The sequence below is a fragment of the Lontra canadensis genome, unplaced genomic scaffold (genome assembly GCF_010015895.1).
Source record: "Lontra canadensis isolate GAN:19392208 unplaced genomic scaffold, GSC_riverotter_1.0 scaffold218, whole genome shotgun sequence".
NCBI classification, from domain to species: domain Eukaryota; kingdom Metazoa; phylum Chordata; class Mammalia; order Carnivora; family Mustelidae; genus Lontra; species Lontra canadensis.
The window spans coordinates 36,868-64,135 of NW_022631212.1; the positions used below are offsets into that span (position 1 = coordinate 36,868).

General features: G+C 38.3%; 1 protein-coding gene across 8 annotated transcripts in view; it reads left to right on the top strand.

The window, feature by feature from the left end:
• Positions 1-27,268, top strand: part of GPATCH8 (G-patch domain containing 8) — an 83,664-nt gene that overhangs the window by 28,875 nt on the left and 27,521 nt on the right. For 6 of the 8 annotated variants that reach the window (XM_032849054.1, XM_032849059.1, XM_032849060.1 and 3 more), the window contains 2 exons: positions 5,160-5,227; positions 5,880-5,966. In XM_032849054.1, coding sequence (XP_032704945.1) covers positions 5,201-5,227; positions 5,880-5,966 — 114 coding nt within the window. In that variant the 5' untranslated portion in view covers positions 5,160-5,200. Of the gene's footprint in view, positions 1-3,081; positions 3,127-5,159; positions 5,228-5,879; positions 5,967-27,268 lie in introns of all 8 variants that reach the window. The other 2 variants (XM_032849056.1, XM_032849057.1) reach the window with 1 other exon arrangement.

A 27,268-nucleotide genomic window follows, 5' to 3' on the forward strand; every position in this document is an offset into this window, starting at 1 on the left:
CATATTTACATACGAACATGTTAGTACTTTCGTCGTGTAAGTAGAAGTAAAACTACCTTTTAAAATATACCAAGTACAATTTGGGTTGGTTAATGAAACATGAAGTTTTTTCCTTCTCTTTTTAGAAAAATATTTTGGTGGGGGGGGGGTCACCTGGGTGGCTCAATTGGTCAAAGATCTGCCTTTAGCTCAGGTTATGAACCAGGGGTCCTCCATTGGAGCCCAGCGTCGGACTCCCTGCTCAGTGGGGAGCCTCCTTATCCCTCTTCTCCTGCCTGCCCCCATACCTGCCCCCTTTCCCGCTCATGCTCATTCATTCTCTCTCTCAAATAAAATAAATATTTAAATTACTGTAATAAAAAAATTACTGTAATTTTTTGCTGAGGTATAATTGTCATACAGAGTATTAGTTTCAGGTATAGTACATAATGATTCAATATTTGTATATATATTTAAGGTTTTGATTTAGAAAATAAGAATACCAGTTTTTTGTTTGTTTTCTTTTTCCCCATTACATGAATACATCAGTATTGGCATATTCTAGATCTGGTATGTTTTCTTTTTTTTTTCCTCCCCTTCTCCAGTTGTCTAGATGCAGTCATAGTATTTATTAATCTTTGGCTGAGGAGGACAATTTCTTCTAAGGAAAGTGTGTACTGTTCTCTTGGAAGTTGTGTCTTTTGGAGTGAAATAAACAACAAAATGTTCTTAATTTAATGGATTTTAAGAAATATTTTCCTCCTTTAAAGGAAACAATTAGGGAACCTGGATTTAGTTCAATTTATTTTATTATTTTATTTTTAATTGGCTTTTGTGTATTTTTATTTTTAAATTTTTAAATTTTAATTTAATTTTTAAAAATATTTGAGAGATCGAGCGAGGGAGTACAAGCAGGGAGAGGGACAGAGAAGCAGACTCCCCACTGGGCAGGGAGCCTAATTTGGGGCTTATGACCCACGCAACCCACTAAGCCACCCAGGTGGCCCTTTAAAATTTTTTTAAATTTTTAATTTTTTTAAAAGATTTTATTTATTTATTTGACAGAGACAGCACAAGCAGGCAAAGCAGCAGACAGAAGGAAAGGGAGAAGCAGGCTTCACACTGAGCAGAGAGCTGGACATGCGGCTCGATCCCAGGACCCTAGGATCATGACCAGGTTGCTTAACTGAGCCATCCAGGCGTCCCTAATTTTTAACTTTTTTAAGTAGGCTGCACACCCAGCATGGAGGCTAACTTGAACTCATGACCCTGAGGTCAGGACCTGAATTGGGATCAAGAGGCTGGCGCTTAGCCTGCTGAGCCACCCAGGCACCCCTTTATTTATTTATTTTTTAATTTTAATTTTTAATTTTTTTTTAAGATTTTTATTTATTTGCCAGAGAGAGAGTACACACAAGCAGGCAGAGAGGCAGGCAGAGGCAGAGAGAGAAGCAGGCTTCCTGCCGAGCAAGGAGCCCGATGCGGGACTCCATCCCAGGAGCCGGGGATCATGACCTGCCAAAGGCAGCGGCTTAACCAACTGAGCCACCCAGGCGTCCCTTAATTTTTATTTTTTAAAAGATTTTATTTTTAAATAACCTCTGTACCCAGCATGGGGCTCAAACTTACAACCTTGAGATCAGGAGTCACATGCTCTACCGACTGAGCCATCCAGCCACCCCAGTTCAATTTATTTTTCAAAAAAAGTTGAGTTTTCTAGAGAATATCATACTAGCAAACATTTGGTTCCTATCTACTTTTTGAAAAGTCATCACTGTAAATTGTTACTCAGGTTTTCCACAGTGGTGTTCTTTATGATAGGATTGATCATTAATCACAAATGAGTAAGTTGAGAGGTTTTTGTTTTTAAGCTGCAGTCTCTTTTGTATTATATTGTTCTCTGTCTTTTCCCACTAGGATTTTTTCTTTGTCTGGAACCTCTTTAATAATGGAAAGAAATTACTGCTTGGCCCAGACAATAATGTCATCTTCAGATTGTTTTTTGTTTGGGTTTTGTTGTTGTTGTTGTTGTTGTCGTCATATGTATATTTTATAAGTAAGGTCTGTGCCCACGGTTGGGCTTGAATTCACAACCCAGAGATCAAGAGTTGTGTGCTCCACCGACTAAGCCAACCAGGCACTCTTATATATTTTATATATAATATAATATAATAGATATATATTTTAAATTGAAGTATGATTAGCATACAGTGTTATAATATTAATTTTAGGTGAACAACATGATTCAGGAGTTCTCTACAGTACTCGGTGCTTACCACAATAAGTATAGTTCCCCCTCTGTCACCAAAATGTTATTATAGTACCTTCAGATTATTTTTAAAGCCAGACTCTTTATTTTCTGTGATGAGTTACCTCTGAGTGGACTAATTATAAGTGGGACAGCCATTTTGATGCCACTTTCTCTGGAGTTCCTGGTCTCCTTCAAAGCTTGGCTTTGTTGTATGCAGAAAGAAAGATGTTGGCAAGCCCTGGAAGATTTCATTAAAAGGAAACAAAGGAAAGCTACTTCAGGGGTTTTATTCATTCATAACAGTTTGAGTTCACAACAGAACTCAAATATACATAAGTTTTCTAAGCACTTAGTGTTAAAGGTTATTTTCCAGACCTTCTACTTATATATTTAAAAAAAAATGTCTTGATGACTCCCTTCCCAATCCACAAATCCTCTTAGAGTTCTTTTAATGAAGGAAATGATCACTGTCCAGTTGATCTGTCTTTGATGTTATTTCTTTAAGGAGAAGTCCCAGTTGGGGCCCTGAATACTGATTTACCAGAATGAATAGTTAAATTAGAAATTGGAAGCTAGAGCTAGTTCTCTTGCTTTAAAGCACCCCCCCCCCCGCCCCCACCGAATTGTTAAAGAGGAGGTTGTACATGTTCTCAAGTAGCAGTGCAAAAATCCCACATCCTGGGCCAACCAATGTGAAAACAACTGCTCTAGCACTAAGTGTCCTTCCTCTTCAGCTAAAATTGGGGGAGGGACAAACCAGTTGTTACTTTACCCTTTCCCATCTGCCTGCTAGAAGGCCTGTTTCCTACCCTAATGGTTTCTGCCTAACAAATGGTGTTTCTTTTTTACAGCATTATGATCCTGGACTTGTTGTGGTGATGGTAAACTTAGCAGTGGTAATTTTTTATTTTCAGACTGAATTACTCCTTTTGTCATCAGTGCACCAATATGTTAGGCTTACTTTCTCTGTTGTAGCCTTCATCCTTCTGCTTGGTCTTTTTCATTTTCCTTTCCTTTCCTTATGCAACTTGTCTGATCCTTGTTCATTAAAGGGTACTGTTAAGAAGGGATGTATCTGTTTGTGTTAGAACCGCCAAAAAAATCAGTTAAAACATTAAATTCTAATACTGTCAAAAACTTGATTTTCCCACAATGTAATGGGCACTAGCACTTGCTACTGCAATTTATAAATAAATTAAAACAAACTTTGACTGCCTTAGAAGGCAAAAGTACTAATGCAGAGTTTATGAACAGGGGTTTACAGAGGTAATGAATTTGTACCAAAGCATTGATTCTTGCAAAACAAATTCTGACAGACCAAAAAGAAACCAAAACCAAAAAAAGTAAATTCCTTTGACATTTCTTTTCAATTCTTTTATTGGAACATTTGTGTATTTTACCAGTAAATCCCTGATTGAGACGTTATGAAAGTGATATTGCACCTAGGAAGTCATTTTTATAACCTGTCTTTAATTTGGTCCTTTTGCTAAAGATTGCAGTCACTGCTTATTTATTATACCATTGGGCAAAAGGTAATATGCATTTTCATTTTGTTTAACTGGCAGTCTTTGATAGTTTCTAAAAGAAGGCTGTATTTTAGAACTTTTTTCCTGGCATGAAAAGATCTTTATTAACTTAAACTTTCACTGTGATAATTATTCTTAATTATCTCCTTATTTATTGTTTGAAAACTATAATGGGATATTGGTGATAAGTAAACTTCCGAATTTGTTTTTTATTATGTTTTAAAGACAAAAATTAAACACATATGGAGCAACTGGATATAAGTGGTTGCCAATCACTTTGAAAACAGTTTTTTCTTTTTTCTCCAGGACCAAGCCTAGTCATGAATATGGCATTTATTTATTTTTAATTGGTTTTGGTAATACCTAAGATTTAGCCTGACAAAACTCAACTTTTTAGCCCAAAGGTATAATACATATATGTGTATAACAACAACAACAAAAACACAAAAAACCCCTTAAAAAAAACAATTGTTTACACCAGCCTGAGTGAAATGATGAGGGAAGTAAACATTGTGTTTTTTCACTAAAGGTGTACAACGGATAAGGTAAGTCAGTCCTCTTTTCAGTGGGCTTACATCACAATAAACAGCGCAAGTTGTGATGTAAAACAGCTGTGGTAGTAAAGTGCTTGTCTGCCCCATTTTGCTTTGTTTGGCTGGTTATGAGTGGATTAAATAAACATTTTTAAAAATCTCCAGCATAGATTGATTAGTTTAAAGTCAATTTTCTTCGCAACTAGTCCTTTTCACAGCTTACCAATTGCCGTAGCCAGTGTTAAATCCGCTCTGGAAAATGAGACCTCAGAGCACCAGTTTTAAAAGTAAAATGATTTTTTGTTCCTAAGGGCAACTAACTGTTGCTTTTAATTTAAATATTGTCACAGCCCCAGTTAATTTTGAAAACAAAAAAATATTAGACATGCTGAATTGCAATTACAGAGTTTTCCTGTATCATGTTTGAAACCGTGCATTTTTTAAAATTTAACCATATCAGTTGAGATTTGTTACTAGTTTTAAAAGTGTGTATGGGAGGGTGTCCGTGGACAGTAAGAGTGATTCTTGATGGAAAGTTATTTGGGGATCATTTTAAAAAGCAGTTTCTAAAGTTTTTGATTTTTAAATCTCCTAGTGCCATTGCTTAGAAGTGCTTTGCATTGCTTATTTAATTTTGTCATAGTAATCTGGAATTTTCCCCAACTGGAATGTTAGCTAAGGTGGTTAGTTGGGCTTAAACTGGGAGAGGTAGGTTTGGTTGTAAGCTGTGAGAATGGCTTGTGTTTGGTTCACTGTAGCTTTCTGGTCTCTGCACTCCAAGGCAAGATCTCTAACCACCCAAACCCAATGTATAAAGTGAACTGTTGGCTTAGCTTTGCCTCTTACCTTGATTATGTGTTCCTGTTACAGGGAGAACGGATCCCATTCCGATTGTTGTCAAGTATGATGTCATGGGCATGGGTCGCATGGAAATGGAGGTAAATTGATCTTGTTAGCTAATTTTTTTTTTAAATGGTGTATTTAAAATTGATATTAATTCAAATTCATATGCCAGTACAAAAATACACTTATCAGATAGAATGTAGTTTTAATATTTTTCTTAGGAAATTAAAAAATATATTTTACATTCTCATTTAGTGCTGGCTTTGGGGCAGGTAGGTGACGGACAATGCCCCTAAGGAAGTTGAATGTTTTGCCCAGGGTTATGCCACAAGGCAAGATCAGACTTAAAAGCCAGATCCTGGTGCTTATTTCATAAGGCATTGTTGTTCAACTCTGAAAATATTTGCTGTGGTAGAAGCCTTGCCCCTGTGTACAGCTATCATCTGTGATACCTTCTTTTCATTGCCTAAAATATTTTCTCCATTTACTCCTAATTCCTTGGCATTGAACATTGAAGTAAAGTCTGTTATCATTAAAAAAATGTGCCTGTTGGGAACCACCACCATGATAGGATTAATTAGCTATTTTGCACACATTTTTCTCTGTGGGGTGAGAATGAAGTAAGAGGTAGCTGAGTATAATACAAAGTTTTTATTTTCATGTAATACTGTAGTTGTGTAAATAATTTTTTAATAGCTAGTTGGGGTACTTTAGGAATTACGACTAATTATATTTATTTTTGTTAAGCTCGATTATGCTGAAGATGCTACCGAACGGCGCCGTGTCCTAGAAGTAGAAAAAGAAGACACAGAAGAATTAAGACAGAAGTACAAGGTACCGAATGAAGCCATTCTTTGGTGTTGGGTGCTCATACTGAAAGTGATACTCATTTTGGTGAAAAGAATCTCTATTTATGACAGGATTTGTTTAACCTTCAGTGATGATTACTAGTAGGCCTCAGGTTTCTGTTAGTTTCCTGTATTGCTGTTGTAAAAACTAGAGAGCTAATGCTTCATAAGTCTGTTGGAATGATCGCATTCGTCTTTGGAAACACAGTGCCTGTACATAGTAGGGAGTAGTAGCAGTAAAAATTGTTCTTTAAGAGTCCTTTGGGAACTTGAACCTATTGACAGGACTTTTGTTTCCAGTGGGTGGGGTATTTTAAGAGTAACAAACTGAGGGGCACCTCGGTGACTCAGTTAGTTAAGCAACCAACTCTTGATTTTGGCTCAGATCTTAAGATTGAGCCCTATGTTGCGCTCTGCATTAGGCATGGAGCTTCCTCAAAATTCTCTTCCTCTCCCTTTCCTCCTTGCTCTCTCTCTCTTTTAAAAAAAAGAGAGAGAGAGGGAGAACATCAGTATTTTCTTTTTTAAGGGATTAGTTTAAACTAATCCCTTGTTTTAGACCATGTTATAAGTTAGCTTTCAAATAGACTGACCAGGGAACATGCCTTTCAAGATGTACTATGCCCAGTCTCTACTATAAAATAGGTAAATTTGAAGGTAACAAATAGGCTTAGTTAAGATTATCATATAGAAATTGATTTTATCATGAACCTTAAAGTGGGAAGATGGAAGAGGGATTTATTTTTAAAATATCTGTTCTACTGTAAGAAAATAACTAATATAAAAACTGACAGAACTATAAGGAGAAATGTTACATCTACCACAATAGTGGGAGATTTTAATACATCTCATTCAATAATTGATTTTAAAAATGGAAAAGACATTCAGCAAAGACCTTTGGAAGATTTGACTACCACATTAACAGATTTTACCTGCTGGTTATATAGAATTGTGAATCCAATCACTTTGAAAATCAGAAAACTTTTTTTTTTTTTTTTAAGATTTTATTTATTTATTTGAGAAAGAGTGAGAGGGAGCATGAGAGGGGAGAGGGTCAGAGGGAGAAGCAGACTCCCCCCTGAGCTGGGAGCCCAATGTGGGACTCAGTTCTGGGATGCCAGGATCATGACCTGAGCCAAAGGCAGTTGCGTACTTAACCAACTGAGCCACCCAGGTGCCTGAAAATCAGAAATTTTGAAAATATATGGAACAGTAATTTAAACAAAATTTTCTACCATAATAACCCATGTCATAAAGTATCATTAATCTCAAAGAACTGAAATCAAGCCACAAAGTGGTTTTTTTAAAAAATTTATTTATTTTTAAAGATTTTATTTATTTATTTGACAGAGAGACCTCGAGAGAGGGAACACAAGCACGGGAAACGAGAGCAGGAGAAATAGGCTTCCGGCTGAGCAGGGAGCCAGATGTGGGGCTCAGTCCCAGGACCCTGGGATCATGACTTGAGCTGAAGGCAGACGCTTAACGACTCAGCCACCCAGGCACCCCAGCAGTCAGTTTTTTAAATTAAAGATAGAAAAATCCCCTGTAAGTTATGAGAAAATTATTTTAGTTTCCAGTAAGTGAAAGAAGAAATCACAATGCTAATTGGAAAATATTTTGGACTGAAAGATACAAATACTACGTATCAAAACTTCTAGGATAACCTAAAGCAGTATCATATGTGTTAGCAAATATATAGCCTTAAATGCTATTTAGAGAAAGCAGAAAATGAAGTAAACATTTCTCTCAGGAAGTTAGGAAAAGAATAGCAAAGTAAATCCAAAGAATGCAAAAGAAAAGTAATAAAAAATGATTAAGGTTAACAGAAATAAAACAAAAAACAGAGCCAAAAGTTAGGTACTTCTGGTGATATTAAGGAAGAAAAGAACTTAGAAAACTAGTGTCAGTAGTGAGAAGATAGCATTGTAGGTGCAGTAGGCAGCACTAAAAAATAAAAATCTTATGATTAACCTCATGCCACCAAATGCAAAAATTAGATTTAAATGGATAAATTCCTACGAAATAGAACTTGCTAAAGTATACTTAAGAAAAAAAGAGAAAAGAAAACTTCAGGAATTCTGTACCTATTATATAAATTGAATCTATAGTAAAAAGTCTTTCCATAAAGCCCAAATAACTTCACTAGTGAGTTCTGTCAAAATTCATAAAATAAATAACTTCAGTCTTTTTTTTTTTTTTTAAGATTTTATTTATTTATTTGACACAGAAAGAGATCACAAGTAGGCAGAGAAGCAGGCAGAGAGAGGGGGAAGCAGGCTCCCCACTGAGCAGAGAGCCTGATGCAGGCCTCGATCCCAGGACCCTGGGATCATGACCTGAGCCACCCAGGCGTGCCAATAACTTTAATCTTAACCAACAATGTCTAATCTTCCAAAGAATTGAAAAGAAAAACTCCCAGCTCATTTCATGAGAGATTAGTACCACCTTGATTCTAAATACTGACAAGAAGGATACTTAATGACACTCTGATTTAAAACACAGATGCAGGGGCGCTTGGGTGGCTCAGTGGGTTAAAGCCTCTGCCTTTGGCTCGGGTCATGATCCCAGGGTCCTGGGATTGAGCCCTGCATTGGGCTTTCTGCTCAGGACGGAGCCTGCTTCCCTTCCTCTCTTTCTGCCTGCCTCTCTGCCTACCTGTGATCTCTGTCAAATAAATAAATAAAAACTTTATTAAAAAAATAAATAAAAATTAAAAAAAATAAAACACAGATGCAAATCTTAAACCACTAGCAAATACCAGAACCAATTCAGGATATATCATGACCACATTATGCAAAGAATGCAAGATTGATTTAATGTTACAAATGCATATAGTCAACCACAGTAAGAGATTAAAGGAAAAAACCTAGGGGTGCCTCAGTAGCTCAGTTGGTTGGGTGACTGCCTTCTGCTCAGGTCATGATCCCAGAGTTCTGGAATCGAGTCCTGCATTGGGCTCCCAGCTCCATAGGGAGTCTGCTTCTCCCTCTGACCTTCTCCCCTCTCATGCTCTCTCTCACTCTCCTCTCAAATAAATGAATAAAATCTTAAAAAAAAAAGGAAAAATTCTTTTGACTATCTCAATAAATGCAAAAAAAGCATTATATAAAGTTCTGCATTCATGCATGATGAAATTTTTGTCTATATTGATAAAGAATCTTCTAATAGAAAGCCTGCAAAAACCATATACAAGATACCATATTTAAAAGTTGAGGACTCTCCTTTTGGGATGTGGAAATAGCAAGGATGACTGCTCTCATTGTTTCTGTTAAGTATTGTGCTGGAGGTCCTAAGCAACACAGTAAGATAGACAGGCAGAAACAAACAAATAAATACATAAAGAGATGAAAAGAAGAGACAAAACTGTGTTGGTTTTTTTTTTAAGATTTTATTTATTTATGAGAGAGAGAGAGAGCGAGCACAGGCAGATAGAATGGCAGGCAGAGGCAGAGGGAGAAGCAGGCTCCCTGCAGAGCAAGGAGCCCGATGTGGGACTCGATCCCAGGACACTGGGATCATGACGTGAGCCGAAGGCAGCTGCTTAACCAACTGAGCCACCCAGGCGTCCCAACAAAACTGTTTTTGTTTGCAGGTATGATTACGTACACAGATACCTGAAAGAATTTACAGATAAGTTATATAAATTAGTTTAGCTGGATGCTAGTTTCAAAATCATAAACTAAAATTAGATATCTGTGTATCAACAAAGAGAAAATGGACATTGCAAAAATTTCAGGATTTGTAATAGCAAAAAACTTTATGAAACACCTAGGAATTAGAAGGCAGACCCTTATGTATTTGACCATATATACCATGCCATACCATACAATAACAATAATCATACCATAAATAATCTGTGTAAGAGGAGAAAACCATAGAGTTTATAAAAGATAGTATAGAAGATTCTCTCTTCTAGCTGTGTCTAACTTAGATAAGTACTTGTTTTTCATTTCAGCGATACTTTCTTTGATGTTTTATTATGAAAACTGAGCATACAGAAAAATGGAAAGAACTATATAGTTAATACCCATATACCAACCACTTATACTCCATAATTAACATTTATAAATATGTTTTATTACATGTCTCACTTTTTTTAAACAATTTATTTATTTGAGAGATGCCTGGGTGGCTCAGTGTTTTAGGTGTCTGCCTTCAGCTCAGGTCATGATCCTAGGGTTGCTCAGTGGGGAGCCTGCTTCTTCTGTCAGCTTCTCCTCCTGCTTGTGCTCTTTCTCTCTCTGCCAAATAAATAAATAAAACCTTAAAAAGATATATTTGTTTGGGGGGGGGCGCAGAGAGCGAGAATCTTGAAGCAGACTCTCCACTGAATGCAGAGGACGTGGGGCTCTATCCCAAACCTGTAAGATCATGACCTGAGCTGAAACCCAAGAGTTGAATGCTTAAGACCCAGTTACTGATTGAGACACCAAGGTGCCCCAGATGTCTAACTTTTTAAAAAACAGCCTCACTGAAAATGACTTCCTAAATTCTTGAAATACCTCTTTTATTCTATTTCTAATTTGTTTTTGGTTTTTTAGTAATGTCTAGGTTTTGTATTTGGGGTGCTCTTTGTACCTTTTTTTTTAATTTTTAAACACTTTAATGTTTTTATTTTGTAATTTCTTCAAATCTTCTATTAACTGTAGTACATGATATGTGTTTTTATAGTTTGTTGCATCTCCTGGCTTTTTCACAATGGTTTGTCTCCTTGGGTGGCTTGCAGTTTTGATTGTCATCTCCTCATTCTGTGGAAATTTCTTGCATCCTGGATTTTGGAGGTAGTGCTTATGAGATAGTTTCATATGTGCCCTTGCTAAGATATAGGGTCTTTAACTGCTAATGGACTGTTTTTTTTAAATGTTAATACTTAAACTAAGGATTCCTGCTGTGAGTGGAAAGTGTAAATCCTTTACGTCCACCATGACGGGTCTGCAGTTCCAACCTCTTATACATGACTCTTTCCATTTACACACTGATACATGGTGAGTTTCTTGGTGTCTTCATGGACAGAAGGTAATGAGGTGTGCAGTTTTTCTAGTTTCTGTTTCAAGGGTAAAGACAACTCTTTTTCCTTTTTTCCTTCTTCTTCTTCTTTTTTTTTTTGGAGTAAACTCTACACCCAACATGGGGCTCGAGCTCACAACCCTGAGGTCAGAAGTTGCAAGCTCTACCAACTGAGCCAGCCTGGGACTCCATGGAGACAACTCTTCCTGACTCTGAACTTTTCACAGGGAGTGCTTACTAGCTTTCTGTCGTCAATGTCCTGAAGGCTCACCTTCAGACATCTAGGGATTGCCCTATCTTGTTGAGCTCAACTATATATTAAAATGTGTGTGTTTTAAAGATTTTATTTATTTGAGAGAGAAAGAGAGAACACAAGCGAGGGAGGGAGAGAGGTAGAGGGTGAGGGACAAGCCAACTCCCTGCTGAGGAGCCTGACTCTGGGCTTGATCCCAGGAGTCCAAGATAGGTGCCCCTTTTTATTTTATTTTGTTCAGAATTATAATATAGTGAAATCTTCCTCTTCCTTCTGTTCCTTTTTTCTTTTCCTGTTCTCTTCTCCCTGTCCTTTTCTTTATGCACTGTTCAATCCGTTAGGCTGGCTTTAGCACTTTTCACTGAACCACTTTATTTAAGGCCACAAAATACCTCTGTTTGCTAAATCCAGTAGCTCTTTTAAAACTTATTCCATATTCTGTTTCTTGGCATTGTTGAATACAATTGACCATTCTTTTTTCTTTAAAACGTTTTCTTTTCTCTTGTTTTTGAAGATTTCATACTTCCCTAGATTGTTCCTATCTTCCTTGCTGCTTCTGTATAGGTTCCTTCGTTGGTCCCTTCTTTTCGGCCTAAACTTCAGATGTTGTAGTTCTTCATGTTCAGACCTAGATCCTCTTTTTCTGTCTAAACACTGTCCTTAGGCCCTGAATGATTATAATACTATGTTTCATCATCTTTCACGTGGTTCTTTTTTATCCTTTAGAACTTAGCTTTGAAACCTTCTCTCATCACCTAGTTTAAATAAATCCTCCACTCTGCCTTATTCTCTTGCAACACTGTCTTTTATCATTTATAATTATAAATTTTTGTTTCTTCACTTGTTTATAGTCTGATTGCTGTTTGGGCAGAAAAGGCATTGAGAAGAGAGACTGTGTCTATTTGTCTGCCAGTAATAATACTATATCCAGCATAATGCCCGGCACATAATTGCTCAATAAATATGAATTGAACAAACATATTCTTTTAATGAAATAAGGGGAGGAACCAGATTTATTTGGCTATACTGTCAGAAATAGAAATATTCTAAAGTTGGGCACCTAGGTGGCTCAGTTGGTTAAGCATCTGCCTTTGGCTCAGGTCATGATCCCAGAGTCGGGGGATCAATCCCCATGTTGGGCTCCCTGCCCAGTGGGCGGTCTGCTTCTCCCTCTCCCTCTGACCCTCAACCTGCTTGTAGTCTGTCTCTCTATCTCAAGTAAATAAATGAAATCTTAAAGAAAAAATACTCTGAAGAGTACATTTTATTGTTTTCAAATAAAAGTTACACTGTCAAGTGAATAATAAATGAAATAGCCGAGTAATTCACAGCCTCTTAATATTATGCATTTTATTTTAAGGCTCTTTTTGTCCCCCAGCCCAAGAAATTATTTCTCATTTGAACTCTTCATATTGGGTTAAGCAAGAATTACTTATCCCCCTTTTATTGATCAGATGCACAGAAATCTTGTTAGATCTTTACTGTTTGTAAAACTCTTTCCTCTTCCTGCTTGTCACTCATTTATTTCACTGTATTTGTTCTTCACCTTCCCATGACCTTGAAACTTTGGCTTTAGTAACTTAGCCCCTCCTTAATTTGTACCTGTCAAGCACCACAGATTTTTACTTCCCTCAGCATTTTGACCCCAACTCTTTTCTTCCTGATCTTTGTGTCCTGGCTACTTCTTTTTTAAAAAATATTTTTATTTATTTATTTGACAGAGAGAGAGATCACAAGTAGTTAGAGGCAGGTGGCGGGGGGGGGGAAGCAGGGTCCCCGCTGAGCAGAGAGCCCGATGTGGGGCTCAATCCCAGGACGCTGGGATCATGACCTGAGCCAGAGGCAGAAGCTTAACCCACTGAGCCACCCAGGCACCCCTTTATAGCTACCTATTTAACCAAAGCCTGTCTCCAGTCAATACAAATACTTGCATTTCTACATCTTTACTGTAGTGCAGTATGAGAGTGGTTCTGATTCACCGGGCTCAGAACTGCCAAGTAATCTTTCATATGTCATTTCCTGCTTAGTCTCCTCAGCTCTCATTCTTAAGCATTGGTTCTTAGGCCCTCATCTTTCTTCAACTGCCCTTGTCTTTCCTCCATCTTTTCTTACTCCTAATAGAAAATTTAACAAAATGTGGACCATCAGGTCAGAGTGCATTTATGCCTATAATATCCACCATCAAACTTGGGCCCAAATATTCCTGTCCTTAAATTTTTCTCCCCTTTTCACTGTCCGTTAAAGGATAATTCCTACCTGTGAATTCTGGATCTTAGACCTCTCTCTATCTTATAAAAGAACTTTACATCTTTGTAAAGGTGTAACCTTTGGGGCATCTGGGTGGCTCAGTCAGTTAAGGTCTGCCTTCATTTCGGGTCATGGTCCCAGGGTCCGTGGATTAAGCCCACATCAGGCTCCCTGCTCAGCGGGGAGCCTGCTTCCCCCTCTCCTACTGCTTGGACTCTCTCTCTCTCTTTCTGTCAAATAAATAAATAAAATCTTAAAAAAAAAAAAAAGGTGTAACGTTGGCAGCCTCTCTCATTATTCATTCTTTTCCTTTAACCAGTAAACATGCTCACACATTTGTGGGGTAAGAGAACCACTAACTGAAGAAGAACAAAACAAAACAAAAAACCTCTGTTGACTCCCACTCTCTGTGGCTACTGTCTTCTCTTTTGACATGTCTTTAGAACTAAACTTCTTAAAGAGTAGTCTCTACATTCACTGCCTCCTTTATGTCACCTTCCATTCTATTTGCAGATGGTTGTAGAGCTGTTTGGCTCTAAATTTAAATAGGTTTAAATTTTAATGGGGAAGAAATACAGTCCCATTTTTGACACCCTAAGTATTTTATTAAATACCGATAAGATACTTTAAAAATATGTGTAAAATAAGGGATGCCTGGGTGGCTCAGTCGTTAAGCATCCATATCTTGATTTTTTTTTTTAATTTATTTATTTGACAGCAAGAGAGAGAGATCACAAGTAGGCAGAGAAGCAGGCAGAGAGAGGGGGAAGCAAGCTCCCCACTGAGCAGAGAGCCTGATGCGGGCCTCGATCCCAGGACCCTGGGATCATGACCTGAGCCGAAGGCAGAGGCTTAACCCACTGAGCCACCCAGGCGCCCCATATCTTGATTTTGGCTTAGGTCGCGATCTTAGGGTCCTAAGATCAAGCCCCGCATTGGAATCCACACTCAGCGCAGAGTCGGCTTGTCCCTCTCCTTCTGTTCCTCCCCATTCCCCCTCCTGCTTGCACATGCTCTCTTTCTCTCTGGCTCTCAGATAAATAAAATCTTTTTTTTAAATGTGTAAGATATAAAGAATAACTACAGGGTGCCTGGGTGGCTCAGTCATTGGGCATCTGCCTTCAGCTCAGGTTGTGATCCTAGGGTCCTGGGATCAAGCCCCGCCTCGGGTGGGCTCCTGGCTCAGCAGGAAGCCTGCTTCTCCCTCTCCCACTCCTCTTGTGTTCCCTCTTTCTCTGTCTCTCTCTCTCCCCCTCTGTCAATAAATAAATAAAATCTTTAATAAATAAAGAATAACTACAGACACTTGTGTGTCTTCTACTCAGTTTAAGAAAAAGAACATAATCAGTGATTTCTGTGATTGCATTCCATTTCTTCCTCGTTCAGGGGTAAGCACTATATTTTTGTGTTTTATCATTCCCTTCCATTTTTTTGGATATATTTTTTTTGGCTGAGATAAAATTTACCATTTACCATTTTAAAATATACAATTTAAAGACCCTAGCATATTCACAATGTTGTAGAACCATCAGTACTAATTCCAGAACATTATCATCATTCCAGAAAGAAACCCCATACTCTTCAGCAGTCATTCCTCACCCACCTTCTCTCCCTGAAAGCCATGTTCTGTCTCTAGGTTTGCCTGTTCTGGACATTTCATATAAGTTGAATCATTCATTATGTGGCTTTTCATATCTGACTTCTTTACTAAGCATGTTTTTAAGGGTCAATCATGTTAATAGCATGTGTAAGTACTTGATTTCCTTTTTATGGCTGAATATTACATTGAAGAATATACTATAGTCTGTTTAATTATTCACCAATTAATGGACATTTGGGTTTTTTCTACTATTTGGCTACTACAAATAGTGCTGCTGTGACCATCTTGTACAAGTTTTTGTGTAAATATATTTTCTGGTTCTCTTGGGTATCTACATAGGAATAGAATTGCTGGGCATATGGTAACTCCTATGTTTAACTCCTTGAGGAAGTGCCAGACTGTTCCAAAGTGGTTGTACCATTTTACATTCCCACCAGCAGTGTTTGAGAGTTTATTTCTCTACATCCTCACTTACATTTTTTTATAGCCATCCTAGTGGGTATGAAATGGTATCTGATCATGATTTTTATTTGCATTTTTCTGACTAATGATGTTGAGTATCTTTTCTTGCACTTACTGGCCATTTACTATTATTTTGGAGAAATATCTATTCAGATCTTTTGCCCATTTTTATTTTTATTTTTTTAAAGATTTATTTATTTATTTGACAGACAGAAATCACAAGGAGGCAGAGAGGCAGGCAGAGAGAGAGAGGAGGAAGCAGGCTCCCCGCCGAGCAGAGAGCCCGATGTAGGGCTCCATCCCAGGACTCTGGGATCATGACCTGAGCCAAAGGCAGAGGCTTTAACCCACTGAGCCGCCCAGGCGCCCCCTGCCCATTTTTAAATTGGGCTGTTCTTTTATTGTTATAGGAACTCTCTGTTAATTCTGGAAATGAGACCCTTGTCAGATACATGATTTGCAAATATTTTCTCCCATTTTGTGATTGTCTTTTCATTTGAAAATGTCCTTTGATGCACAAATTTTAAAAATTTGATGAAGTCCATTATCTTTTTCTTCTGTTGCTTGTGTTTTTGGTGTCATATTTAAGAACCCATTGCCCAGTCCACGGCCATGAAAATTTACACCTGTGTTTCCTTCTAAGAAGTTCAAGTTTTAGCTTTTTTATTTAAGTCTTTGATCTATTTTTTGAAATAAATTTTTTAAGTTAATTTTTGTATGTCATGTTTGGTTGGTGTTTCAGTTCATTCTTCTGTATATGGCTACCCAGGTGTCCCAGTGCCATTTGTTGAAAAGTTTGTTCTTCACCACACGGTCTTAGAACCTTGTTGAAAATGATGGTCTTGGGCACCTGGATGGCATAGCGGGTTAAGCGTCCAACTGTTAGTTTCAGCTTAGGGTCCTGAGATTGAGCCCTGCATCTGTCTCGCTCCCTGCTTGGCAGGGAGTCTGCTTTGGATTCTCTCTCTCTCTCTCAAATAAGCAAATCTCAAAAAAAAAAAAAAAAAGAAAAAGAAAGAAAATCACGATCTTGCTTATTGTTGCTTTGTAGTAAGGTTTGCTTTTGGGAAGTGTGAGCCTTCCTACTTTATTCCTTTTTAGGATTGTTTTGGCTAGTCTTGATCTCTCCTACTTCTTAGAATCAGTTGATCAATTTCTACAAAGAAATCAGCTGTGATTCTGATAAGGATTATGTTGAATCTGTAGGTCAGTTTTGGGAGTATTGTCATTTTAACAATGTTAAATCTTTCGGTCCATGAATACAGGATGTTTATCCATTTCTTCAGATCTTTTTTTGTCGATTTTATTCATTTACTTCTCAGAAAAAGAGGGAGAGAAAGGACAAGCAGAGGGAGCGACAGTCAGAAGGAGAAGTAGGCTCCCTGCTGAGCGAGGAGCCCAGTGCAGGACTTGATCCCAGGACCCCGGGATCATGACCTGAGCCGAGGGCAGCGGCTTAACCATCTGAGCCACCCAGGCATCCCTCTTTAGATCTTCCTTTTTTTTTTTTTTTAAGGATTTTATTTTTTTATTTGACAGAGATCACAGTTAGGCAGAGAGAGAGGAGGAAGCAGAATCCCCACCGAGCAGAGAGCCCGATGCGGGGCTCGATCCCAGGACCCTGGGATCATGACCTGAGCCAAAGGCAGAGGCTTTAACCCACTGAGCCACCCAGGTGCCCCATCTTTAAAGATTTATTTTTATTTATTTGACAGAGAGAGATCACAAGTAGGTAGAGAGGCAGGCGGGGGGTGGGGGGAAGCAGGCTCCCTGCTGAGCAGAGAACCTGATGTGGGGCTCGATCCCAGGACCCTGAGACCATGACCTGAGCAGAAGACAGAGGCTTAACCCACTGAGCCACCCAGGCTCCCCATCTTTAGATCTTCTTTAATTTCTTTCAATATTTGTTAAGTGTTGTACTTCTTTTATTAAATTTAATCCTAAATATTATTTTTTAAATGCTATTGATTTTCATATATTGAGTGATCTTGTATTTTCTGCAACTTCGCTAAACTTATTTATTTATTTACTTACTTACTTATTTTTAAAGATTTTTATTTATTTATTTGACAGAGAGAGAGATCACAAGTAGGCAGAAAGGCAGGCAGAGAGAGAGGAGGAAGCAGGCTCCCTGCTGGGCAGAGAGCCTCATTCGGGGCTCAATCCCAAGACCTTGAGATCATGACCTGAGCTGAAGGCAAAGGCTTAACCCACTGAGCCACCCAAGCACCTCTAAACTTATTTATTACCTCTAATAGTTTTTTATGTGAATTCTTTAGGATTTATTACATGTCATATCATCTATGAATAAAGATAATTTTATTTGTTTCTTTCCAATCTGGATGCCTGTTTTTCCCCTGTATCTAATTGCTCTACCTAGAACTCCCAATATATTGTCAAGTAGAAGTGGCAAGAGCAGACATCTTCCTTCTGATCTTTGTATAGGGCAGGCTTTTGGTCTTTAACCTTTAAGTATGATGTTAGCTAGGGCTTTTTCATTGATGCCCATATTGGATTGAGGAAGTTCCTTCAATTTGTAGTTTGTTGATTTTTTTTTTTTTTTTGGTCATGAAAAGGTGTTAGATTTTGTTGAATGCTTTTGTTACTTTTTTGTATCTGTTGAACAAATAGGGATTCCCCCCCTTTATTTAATATGGCTATTATATCAATTTATTTTTATGTATTGAATCAACTTTGCATTTCTCAGATAGTCTTATTTGGTCATGGTGTATGACCCCTTTAATATGCTGCTGAGTTCAGTTTGCTAGCATTTTGTTGAGGATTTTTGTATCTAAATTCATAAGAGGTACTAGTTTGTAGTTTTTTTGGTGAAATGTTTGTATAAGAGTAATACTGATTTCATAGAGTGACTCAAGAAATATTATCTCCTCTTTTATTGACCGCCCCCCTTTTTCCCAAGATTTTATTTATTATAGAGAGCTCAAGGAGGGGTAGACAGGAGCAGAGGGAGAGAGAGAGAATCCCAAGGGGACTCTGTACTGAGCACTGAGTCTGAAGTGGGGCTCAATCCCAGAATCCTGAGAATATGACCTGAGCTAAAATCAACAGTCAGACGCCTGACTTGAGCCACCCAGATTTTAAATGGTTTTAAATTGTCCCTTAGATTTAAAAATGGTTTTACAATGTGTTTTGTATCCCTAAACATGTATTGTTTAATTTTACATGGTTTTGACTATTTTATTTTTATTTTTTGTTAAGATTTTATTTATTTATTAGAGAGTACACTTGAGAGAGAGCATGAGCAGGGTAAGGGGCAGAGGGAAAAACATACTTCCTACCAAGCAGAGAGCCCAATGTGGGACTCCATCCCAGGACCCTGGGATCATGACCTGAGGGGAAGGCACATAGATGCTTAACCAGCTGAGCCATCCAGGTGCCCCAATTTTACATGATTTTGAACTTTATGTAAATGGAAACATATTTCCTGGTATACGTGTATGAGTTTATCCAGAGTTTGGCCTTTGTTCTTATTATTCTGTTACTTTAAGTAGTTATACCTATATATTTTTCCTGACCTGTATATATTGATAAATAATGTCATTATCATTTTTCCCCTAGAAATTCTAAGGTTTCAGATTTATAGAAAAGCCTTTAAAAATGTTAATTCCTAGTTTTATTTTACTGTGTTTATATATGTTACTTACATTATCTCTTTTTGCAATTTATTATGGTTTCCTCTATAGCCTAATACAGCCTTTTTTGATGAACATTCTATGAGTACTTTAAAAGGTGTGTTTCCTATTTTTAGGCCACACACCTTAATATATTACTAAGGTGTTCATGGGGCACCTGGGTGGTTCAGTGGGTTAAGCCTCTGCCTTTGGCTGAGGTCATGATCTCAGGGTCCTGGGATTGAGCCCCACATCGGGCCCTCTGCTCAGCAGGGAGCCTGCTTCCCCCTCTCTCTCCGCCTGCCTCTCTGCCTACTTGTGATCTCTATCTGTCAAATAAATAAATAAAATCTTTAAAAATATATATATGTATATATATATATATATATATATATATATATATTACTGAGGTGTTCAGTGTCTTAGTTAATTTTTATCTCTTTGATCTGTCATTAAATAGATGATTTATCGAGTCTCCATATTTTAATAAATCTCTGATTTCTGCATCATGAATGTTGCTGCTAGATTATGGTAGATATTAAAATTTTTAGATACCATGAGTTGCCCTCATTGACATTATTAAGTGCTTTTCTTTATCTTGTTTAAAGCTTTATAGTGTAATCTGTACCTCATTTGAAAGTAAGACATTGATTCTGCTTTCATTTTGTGTATATTGCCTTGTATGTCTTTGGGTTTGGGGTGTTTTGTTGTTTTGTTTCAATTTTTCTTCAAGGTTTTTATTTATTTTTGTGAGAAAGAGAGACAAAGATAAAGAGCGAGCACAAACGGGGTTGGGGACAGAGGGAGTAGCAGACTCCCCACTAAGCAGGGGAGTCGGACCCAGAACTTGATACCAGGACCCCGGGATTATGACCAGAGCCAAAGGCAGATGCTCAACCAACTGAGCGACCCGCTGCCCCTGTGTTTTTTGGTTTTTGTTTTTTAAGACCTATTTATTTATTTGAGAAAGAGAGAGAATGGGGTGGGGGCGGGGAGAGAAAGAATCTCCAGCAGACTCCCTGCTGTGTTTAAAGCTGGACACAACTTGGGGCTTCATCCAGTGATGCTGAGATCATGACCTGAATCTAACCTAGAGTCAGTTGAGGGGTGCCTTGGAGGTTCAGTTCTTTAAGCATCTTCCTTTGGCTCAGGTCATGATCCAAGGGTCCTGGGATCAAGTCCCACATTGGGCTCCCTGCTCAGTGAGAAGTCTGCTTCTCCCTCTCCCTGCTGCATGTTCTCTCTCTCTCTCTCTCCCCCCCTCAAATTAAAAAAAAAAAAAAAAAGACTCGGTTGAGTATCCAACTGAGCCACTCAGGTGCCCCATCTTTGTTTTTTTATGTTCAATCCTTCTGAATCACTTTGTTTTGGACATGCATCTTATAATTTTCTTGGAGTTGGGTTTAGCTTTGAATTACAATATGAAAAAATTTTTAATGATTTAATTACATATATTTTTAAGTAACCTCAAATTCACATCCCCATGATCAAAAGTCACATGCTTACCTGACCAAACCAGCCAGTGCCCCAATTTTTTGTTTTATGTGACAGATAGGTTTGGTTTATTTTATATTAGGTTGTTTTTTTTTTTAATATAGGGATAGAGATAGATATAGAGGGACTGTATTTTTGTTGTAGTTCCCTTTAACGTAATAACCCTTTGTTCTCTTTATCTTAGTGTCCATTATTTACTTTAGAAATGGCAGGTTAACCTGCTTTTGTCATCTTAATCCCTTTCATTTCTTCTACCACCTAATATTAGTAAATACACTTAGTATGTAGCATACAATTAAATATAGTTGTATAGTATTTATATTACTTGATTTTCAGTTTTGAATAAAATTCTTGTTACTTTAATTATAGATGCAGTAATAGGCAGAGCTCTAATTCCCATTTGCCGTCTCTACCTACCCTGTCCTGTAGCAGTTAATATACTATCATTTCTGTTTTGTGAAGGGGTGTAGGATGTATCTTGTTATCTGACATGCTAGTAGCTCTGCTTCTTTGAACCTCAGTTCTTTTTTTTTTTTTTTTTAATAAGATAAGAGAAGTTTGTTTATCTTAAGATTTCATTTATTTGAGATCACAAGTAGGCAGAGAGGCAGGCGGTGGGGGCCGTGGGGTGGGGAGCAGCCTCCCTGCTGAGCAGAGAGCCTGATGCGGGGGCTTGATCCCAGGACCCTGAGACCATGACCTGAGCTGAAGGCAGAGGCCTAACCCTCTGAGCCACCCAGGCACCCCAATATACTGCTCACTTTTAAATCGAAGTCTTATGCAGATACATTTGATGGGAAGATCACATGTCTGAACCCTGGTTTTAAGGGAAGATGAGAAAGTGAGTTTTCTGACTTCTAGCTTGAGAAAACCAGCACTGATAAGGAAGAATATCCACAAGCTACTTAATAGCCAGACAAAATGAAACTGCCCAGGGTGCTTAGGAAAAATTTTGGTGAATGAGAGGCACCTGAATGGCTCCTACGTGTCTGACTCTTGATTTTTGGCTCAGGTCATGATCTCAGGGTTCTGCACTCTGCTTGTCCCCTTCCTCTGATCCTCCTCCTGCTTGTGCTCGCCCTAGCTCTAAAATAAATAAATAAAATCTTTTTAAAAATTAGGTGAATGATTGAATATGACAAAAGTTATAATGTACTGTATATTCACTTTTTAGTTTTAATAAATTTATCCAAACTGGTTCATCCTGGCATTCCACAAAATACAGCAACCTTTTCTTGTTTACTGATTAAATAGCTTATGTGAGAAATGGTAGATGATAGAACTGCCCTGAAAGTGAATACTGAAGATACAAAACTGAATAGAAAAACCAATTTTAGAAGCCTTGGAAATGAGACTTATCTTCAGATCTGTTAACTGGAAAGGTCTACTAACTGTGAGACTGATTTATGTACCCCTGCTGTAAGTGGTTCACAAGTCGTCATTTATCATTTCTTTCCTCTTCTCATTCCTCTGTAGTCCCTTACAGCAAATGTATACACAGTTGACCCTTGAACAACGTAGGGGTTCCCACATGGTCAAAAATCCATAATGACTATCTAGTAAGCCCACTGTTGACCAAAAGCCTTACCAATAACAGAAACAGTTGCTTAACACATATTTGTATATATGTTATATAGTTTCTTATGATAAAGTATGCTAGCAAAAAGCAAATATTAAAATAAGAGAATATATATTTACAGTACTGTACTGTATTTACTGATACTGTGTTATATCCTCTTATTTTTTATAATTTATAATTTTTTATTTATTTTATTATTTTTTTTAAGATTTTATTTATTTATTTGACAGAGAGAGAGAGAGATCACAAATAGGCAGAGAGGCAGGCAGAGAGAGGGGGAAGCAGGCTCCCTGCTGAGCAGAGAGCCCGATGCAGGGCTCGATCCCAGGACCCTGAGATCATGACCTGAGCTGAAGGCAGAGGCTTAACCCACTGAGCCACCCAAGCGCCCCTTATTTTATTTTTTTAAAGATTTTATTTATTTGACAGAAAGAGAGCACAAGCAGGGGGAGCATCAGGCAAAGAGATAAACAGCCTCCCTGCTGATAGGACTTAGTTCCGGGACTCTGGGATCATGACCTGAGCCAAAGGCAGAGGCTTAACTGACTGAGCCACCCAGGCGTCCCATGTCCTCTGTTCATAAGATGAACCATCTGTCAGTGCCTACATCAGTATTGTCTTACATGATACAAAACACTGTAGATGTTATACTTATTACTAATACTAGACATCAAAAATGAAAAGATAATGTGGGAAACAGTTTACAAGTATAACAGTTCATGCATTGATAACGAAGAAGCAGTGGTATGATTGCTTCATTTTAGCCTAGTGTATTCAGTACAGTTGTTTCATAGTAGTCTAGCCTATACACTAATGAATGGTTATAAAGTTTTTATGACATACGGCAGTCATATTCATAATAAAGTAGTAGAAACATTGTTAATATTTAATACATATATTTTTATCTGAGGTTATACTCAGCTTCTCCAGTTGCAAGGGAGAAAGCCATACCATACCATAATATAGTTTTTTGAAAGCAAAGTCAAAAAATAGTAAGAAAGCCAATACATTATTTAAAAAAAAATTTTTTTATTAACATATAATGTATTATTAGCCCCAGGGGTACAGGTCCGTGAATCGCCAGGTTTACACTTCACAGCACTCACCATAGCACATACTTTCACCAGTGTCCATAACCCAACCACCTTCTCCCTACCCCCTCCCCCTGGCAACCCTCAGTTTGTTTTGTGAGATTAAGAGTCTCTTATGGTTTGTCTCCGTCCTGATCCCATCTTGTTTCATTTATTCCTTTCTTACCCCCCAAACTCCCCACGTTGCCTCCCAACTTCCTCATATCAGGGAGATCATATGATAATTGTCTTTCTCTGATTGACTTATTTCGCTCAGCATAATACCCTCTAGTTCCATCACAGATAAACCAATACATTACATTATTAATTTCCTACCAGATGTCACTTACTTTATTCCTATGTAAGGATAGTCCACCCACTTCCCATCATAGTCTTATACATGATGTCCTTCATAATGAATATTTAGGCAATGATGATGACACAAAAACATCTCATGCAAGTCTTTCCATATAGTTACTACATTTTCATACAAAGACACACACACACACAAGAGATAAGTTTATTAACTATATGGCATAATGATTATATACTGTTCATTAAGTGGAAGTGGATTATCATAAAGGTCTTCATCTTTACTGTCTTCACATTGAGAAGGAAGAGGAGAGATTGGTTTCGCTTATAAGGGGTGGAAGATGTAAAAGGGGAAATAGAAGTTACTTAGTGTAACTTTACAGAAATAACGTCATTATTTCTGTCTGACTTCTTGCTTTTTCGTTTTTTAAGAAAATGTTTCTAGGCACCTGTGTGGCTCAGTCGGTTGGGCGTCCATCTTCGGCTCGGGTCATGGTCTTGGGATCCTGGGGTTGTGATCTTGAGTTCCTGGGGTCTGGCCCCGGGTTGACCTCCCTGCTTGTCAGGGAGTTGGCTTCTCCCTCTTTCTGCTCATGCTTTCTCTCTGTGTCTCTCATGTAAATATATAAAAATCTAAAAAAAAAAAAAAAAAAAAAAAAGTCTCTATACATTGTCTTCTATCCTTTGCTTTAATTTCAATGCCCATATCATAGATGGGTCCATGTGGTAAAAGAAGTCAGAAGCAGTCTTGAATTATCCCAACCCTTCTTCCAGATAGTGTAATGTCAGTTTGTTTTCTGGCACTGCTTCTTCTACATTTCCTTCTTTATTATCTGGCACTGGTTTTGGAAGCACTCATCTTCCATTAATTCCTCTGGTGTGGTGTCTGTTATCTCTTGAATTTCTTCAAAATCCATATCTTGAAACCCTTCCCCACCACCATTTTTCCCCCCCTCCGTATCTATAATCTCTTTTGTGATTTCCTTGATTGGCTGTATTTTAAGTTCTATGAAGTCATGCACAACTTCTGGACACCTTTTTCTCCAGGAGGAATTTACTATTTGGGACTTTTATGGCTTCCATGGTTTTTTCTGTAACAACAGTGGCATCTACAGTGGAATAATCCTCCTTTTTGAGGTTCTCCTTTTAAGGTCTCCTCCATAGTGTTGACAATCCTTTCTATAGTGTACTGTGTATAATGACCCCCTGATCTAGAGGCTGAATTAGAGACATTGTATTTGGGGACAAATAGACCATTTCAGTGCCTTTGCTGTTGAACTCATCTAGTTCTAGGTGGCCAAGGGCATTGTCAAGTAAATATCAAAAGGACTTTGAAAAGAAGTCCATTACTTGCAAGGTACTTCCTGACATCCCCTGAAGTCATCAATGGTACCAATCAAGAAAAAGCATTCTTGTTGTCCCGGCCTTCTTTTTGTACAATGGAAAGACTGTCAGCTAATGCTTATCTTTTCCTTTCAGGGCTTGGGGTTAGTTTTATAGATAATGGCAATCCTAATCATAAACCCAACTGCATTTGCATAAAACAGTAGTGTTAATTTATCCCTTCCTACCTTAATCCTGGTGTTTGCTTCTCTTCCTTTCTAATAAATGTCCTTTTGACTTTTCCCCCTCCCCAGAATAGGGTACTTTTGTTTGCATTAAGAACTTGTTCAGGGGGCGCCTGTGTGGCTCAGTGGGTTGGGCCTCTGCCTTCAGCTCAGGTCATGATCTCAGGATCCTGGGATCAAGCCCCGCATCGCATCGGGGCTCTCTGCTCAGCAGGGAGCCTACTCCCCCCGCCTTCCTGCCTCTCTGCCTACTTGTGATCTCTCTCTCTCTCTCTGTCAAATAAATAAATAAAAATCTTAAAAAAAAAAAAAAAACTTGTTCAGGCAGATTACCTTTCTCTTCAGTGTTTTTCTTGATGGTGTCTAGGCACTGTCTGCTTTTGGTTGGCAGAAGCCACTTCTGTTATCTTGACATTTTTTAGCCAAACCTCTGTAAAAATTACCAAACCATCTTCTGCTGGCTTTTAATTCTCCAGCTTTAGATCCTTCACCTTTTTTTTTTTTTTAGGATATTATTTATTTATTTGACAGACAGAGATCACAAGTAGGCTGAGAGAGAAGAGGAAGCAGGCTTCCTGCGGAGCAGACAGCCTGATGTGGAGTTCGATCCCAGGACCCTGGGATCATGACCTGAGCCGAAGGCAGAGGCTTTAACTCACTGAGCCACCCCAGGCGCCCCTAGATCCTTCACCTTCTGCTTTAAGTTGTCATATAATCCCTTTGGCTTTTTTTAAACCTTTTTTTTAAACAGACTCTTAAGTCTGTACGTATTCCTTTCTTAAAGCAATCCTAACCCCACACAAAAACTGCATTTTCTTTTCTTTCTTTCTTTTCTTTTTTTTTTTTTTTTTTTTTTAAGATTTTACTTATTTGACACAGAGAGAGACCTCGAGAGAGAGGATACAAGCAGGGGGTGTGGCAGAGAAAGAAGCAGGCTTCCCGCCAACCAGGGAGTCTGATCATGACCCGAGCCCGAAGGCAGATGCTTAACTACTGAGCCACCCACCCACCCCAAAAACTGCATTTTAAATGTGAGATTAAAAGGTTTTTCACAAAATGGAGCATCTGGGTATCTCAGATGGTTAAGCGTCCCGCTCTTGGTTTTGGCTCAGAGTTGGGAGATTGAGCCCCATGTCCATCTCTGCGCTAAGCATGGAGCCTGTTTCAGATTCTGTCTCTGCGGGACTCTTGGGTGGCTCAACCAGTTAATCATCTGCCATGGGCTCAGGTCATGACTTCAGGTCCTGAGATCAAATTCCATAGCAGGTTCCTTGCTCAGCTGGGAACCTGCCTCTCCCTCTGATTGCCACTGCTCCTGCTTGTGTGTGTGTGTATGCTCATTCCCGCACACAGGCTCGCTCCTGACATAAAAATAATTAAAAAAAAAAAAAAAATCCTCCCTCTACTCCAGCTAACTCTCGATAAATAAATAAATTAATAAAAATAAAAACCGTTACGCACCTGCTGATATAGCTATAGTGACAGCTTCATGGATTTCCTTTTATTTTTTTTACAATGGTCCTTACACTTAACATTTCAAGGTTCATTAATCTTGACATGGCAAGCTGCTACTGTTGGAGATGTGAATCTGTGGTCTATATCAAGCAGTTTAAATTTTCCTTAGAATATCATGACTTTTCTCTGCTTGTGAGCACTTTCAGCATCACTAGTGGCACTTTGTATGGGTCCCGTGGTGTTCTTCAAGGTTTACAATATTGCACTAAACATAATGAAAAGTACACAAGATCTGGGAGATACCCCTTTTTACTGCAATACCCAGCTTGCCAGAGAGCCAAACTGCTCATGCAGAGATGATTAGCATCTCACACAGTTGTAAGAGGATACTTGTAACACTTGAGCTCATCCCAGTAGCAACTGAGATGGCTATGAAATCATATTACAGCATGTACTACATTTAATTTTATGCAGTTATGACTTAATACATTGTCTTTACGTTTGTTTACATTTCTTTCCGCTAGTGGTGCCATGGAAGGTCTGTAAGTGTGCACCTACGTTTTGATAAATTATAACTTTTTCTTTTCAAGTAGGCTCCAAGCCCAG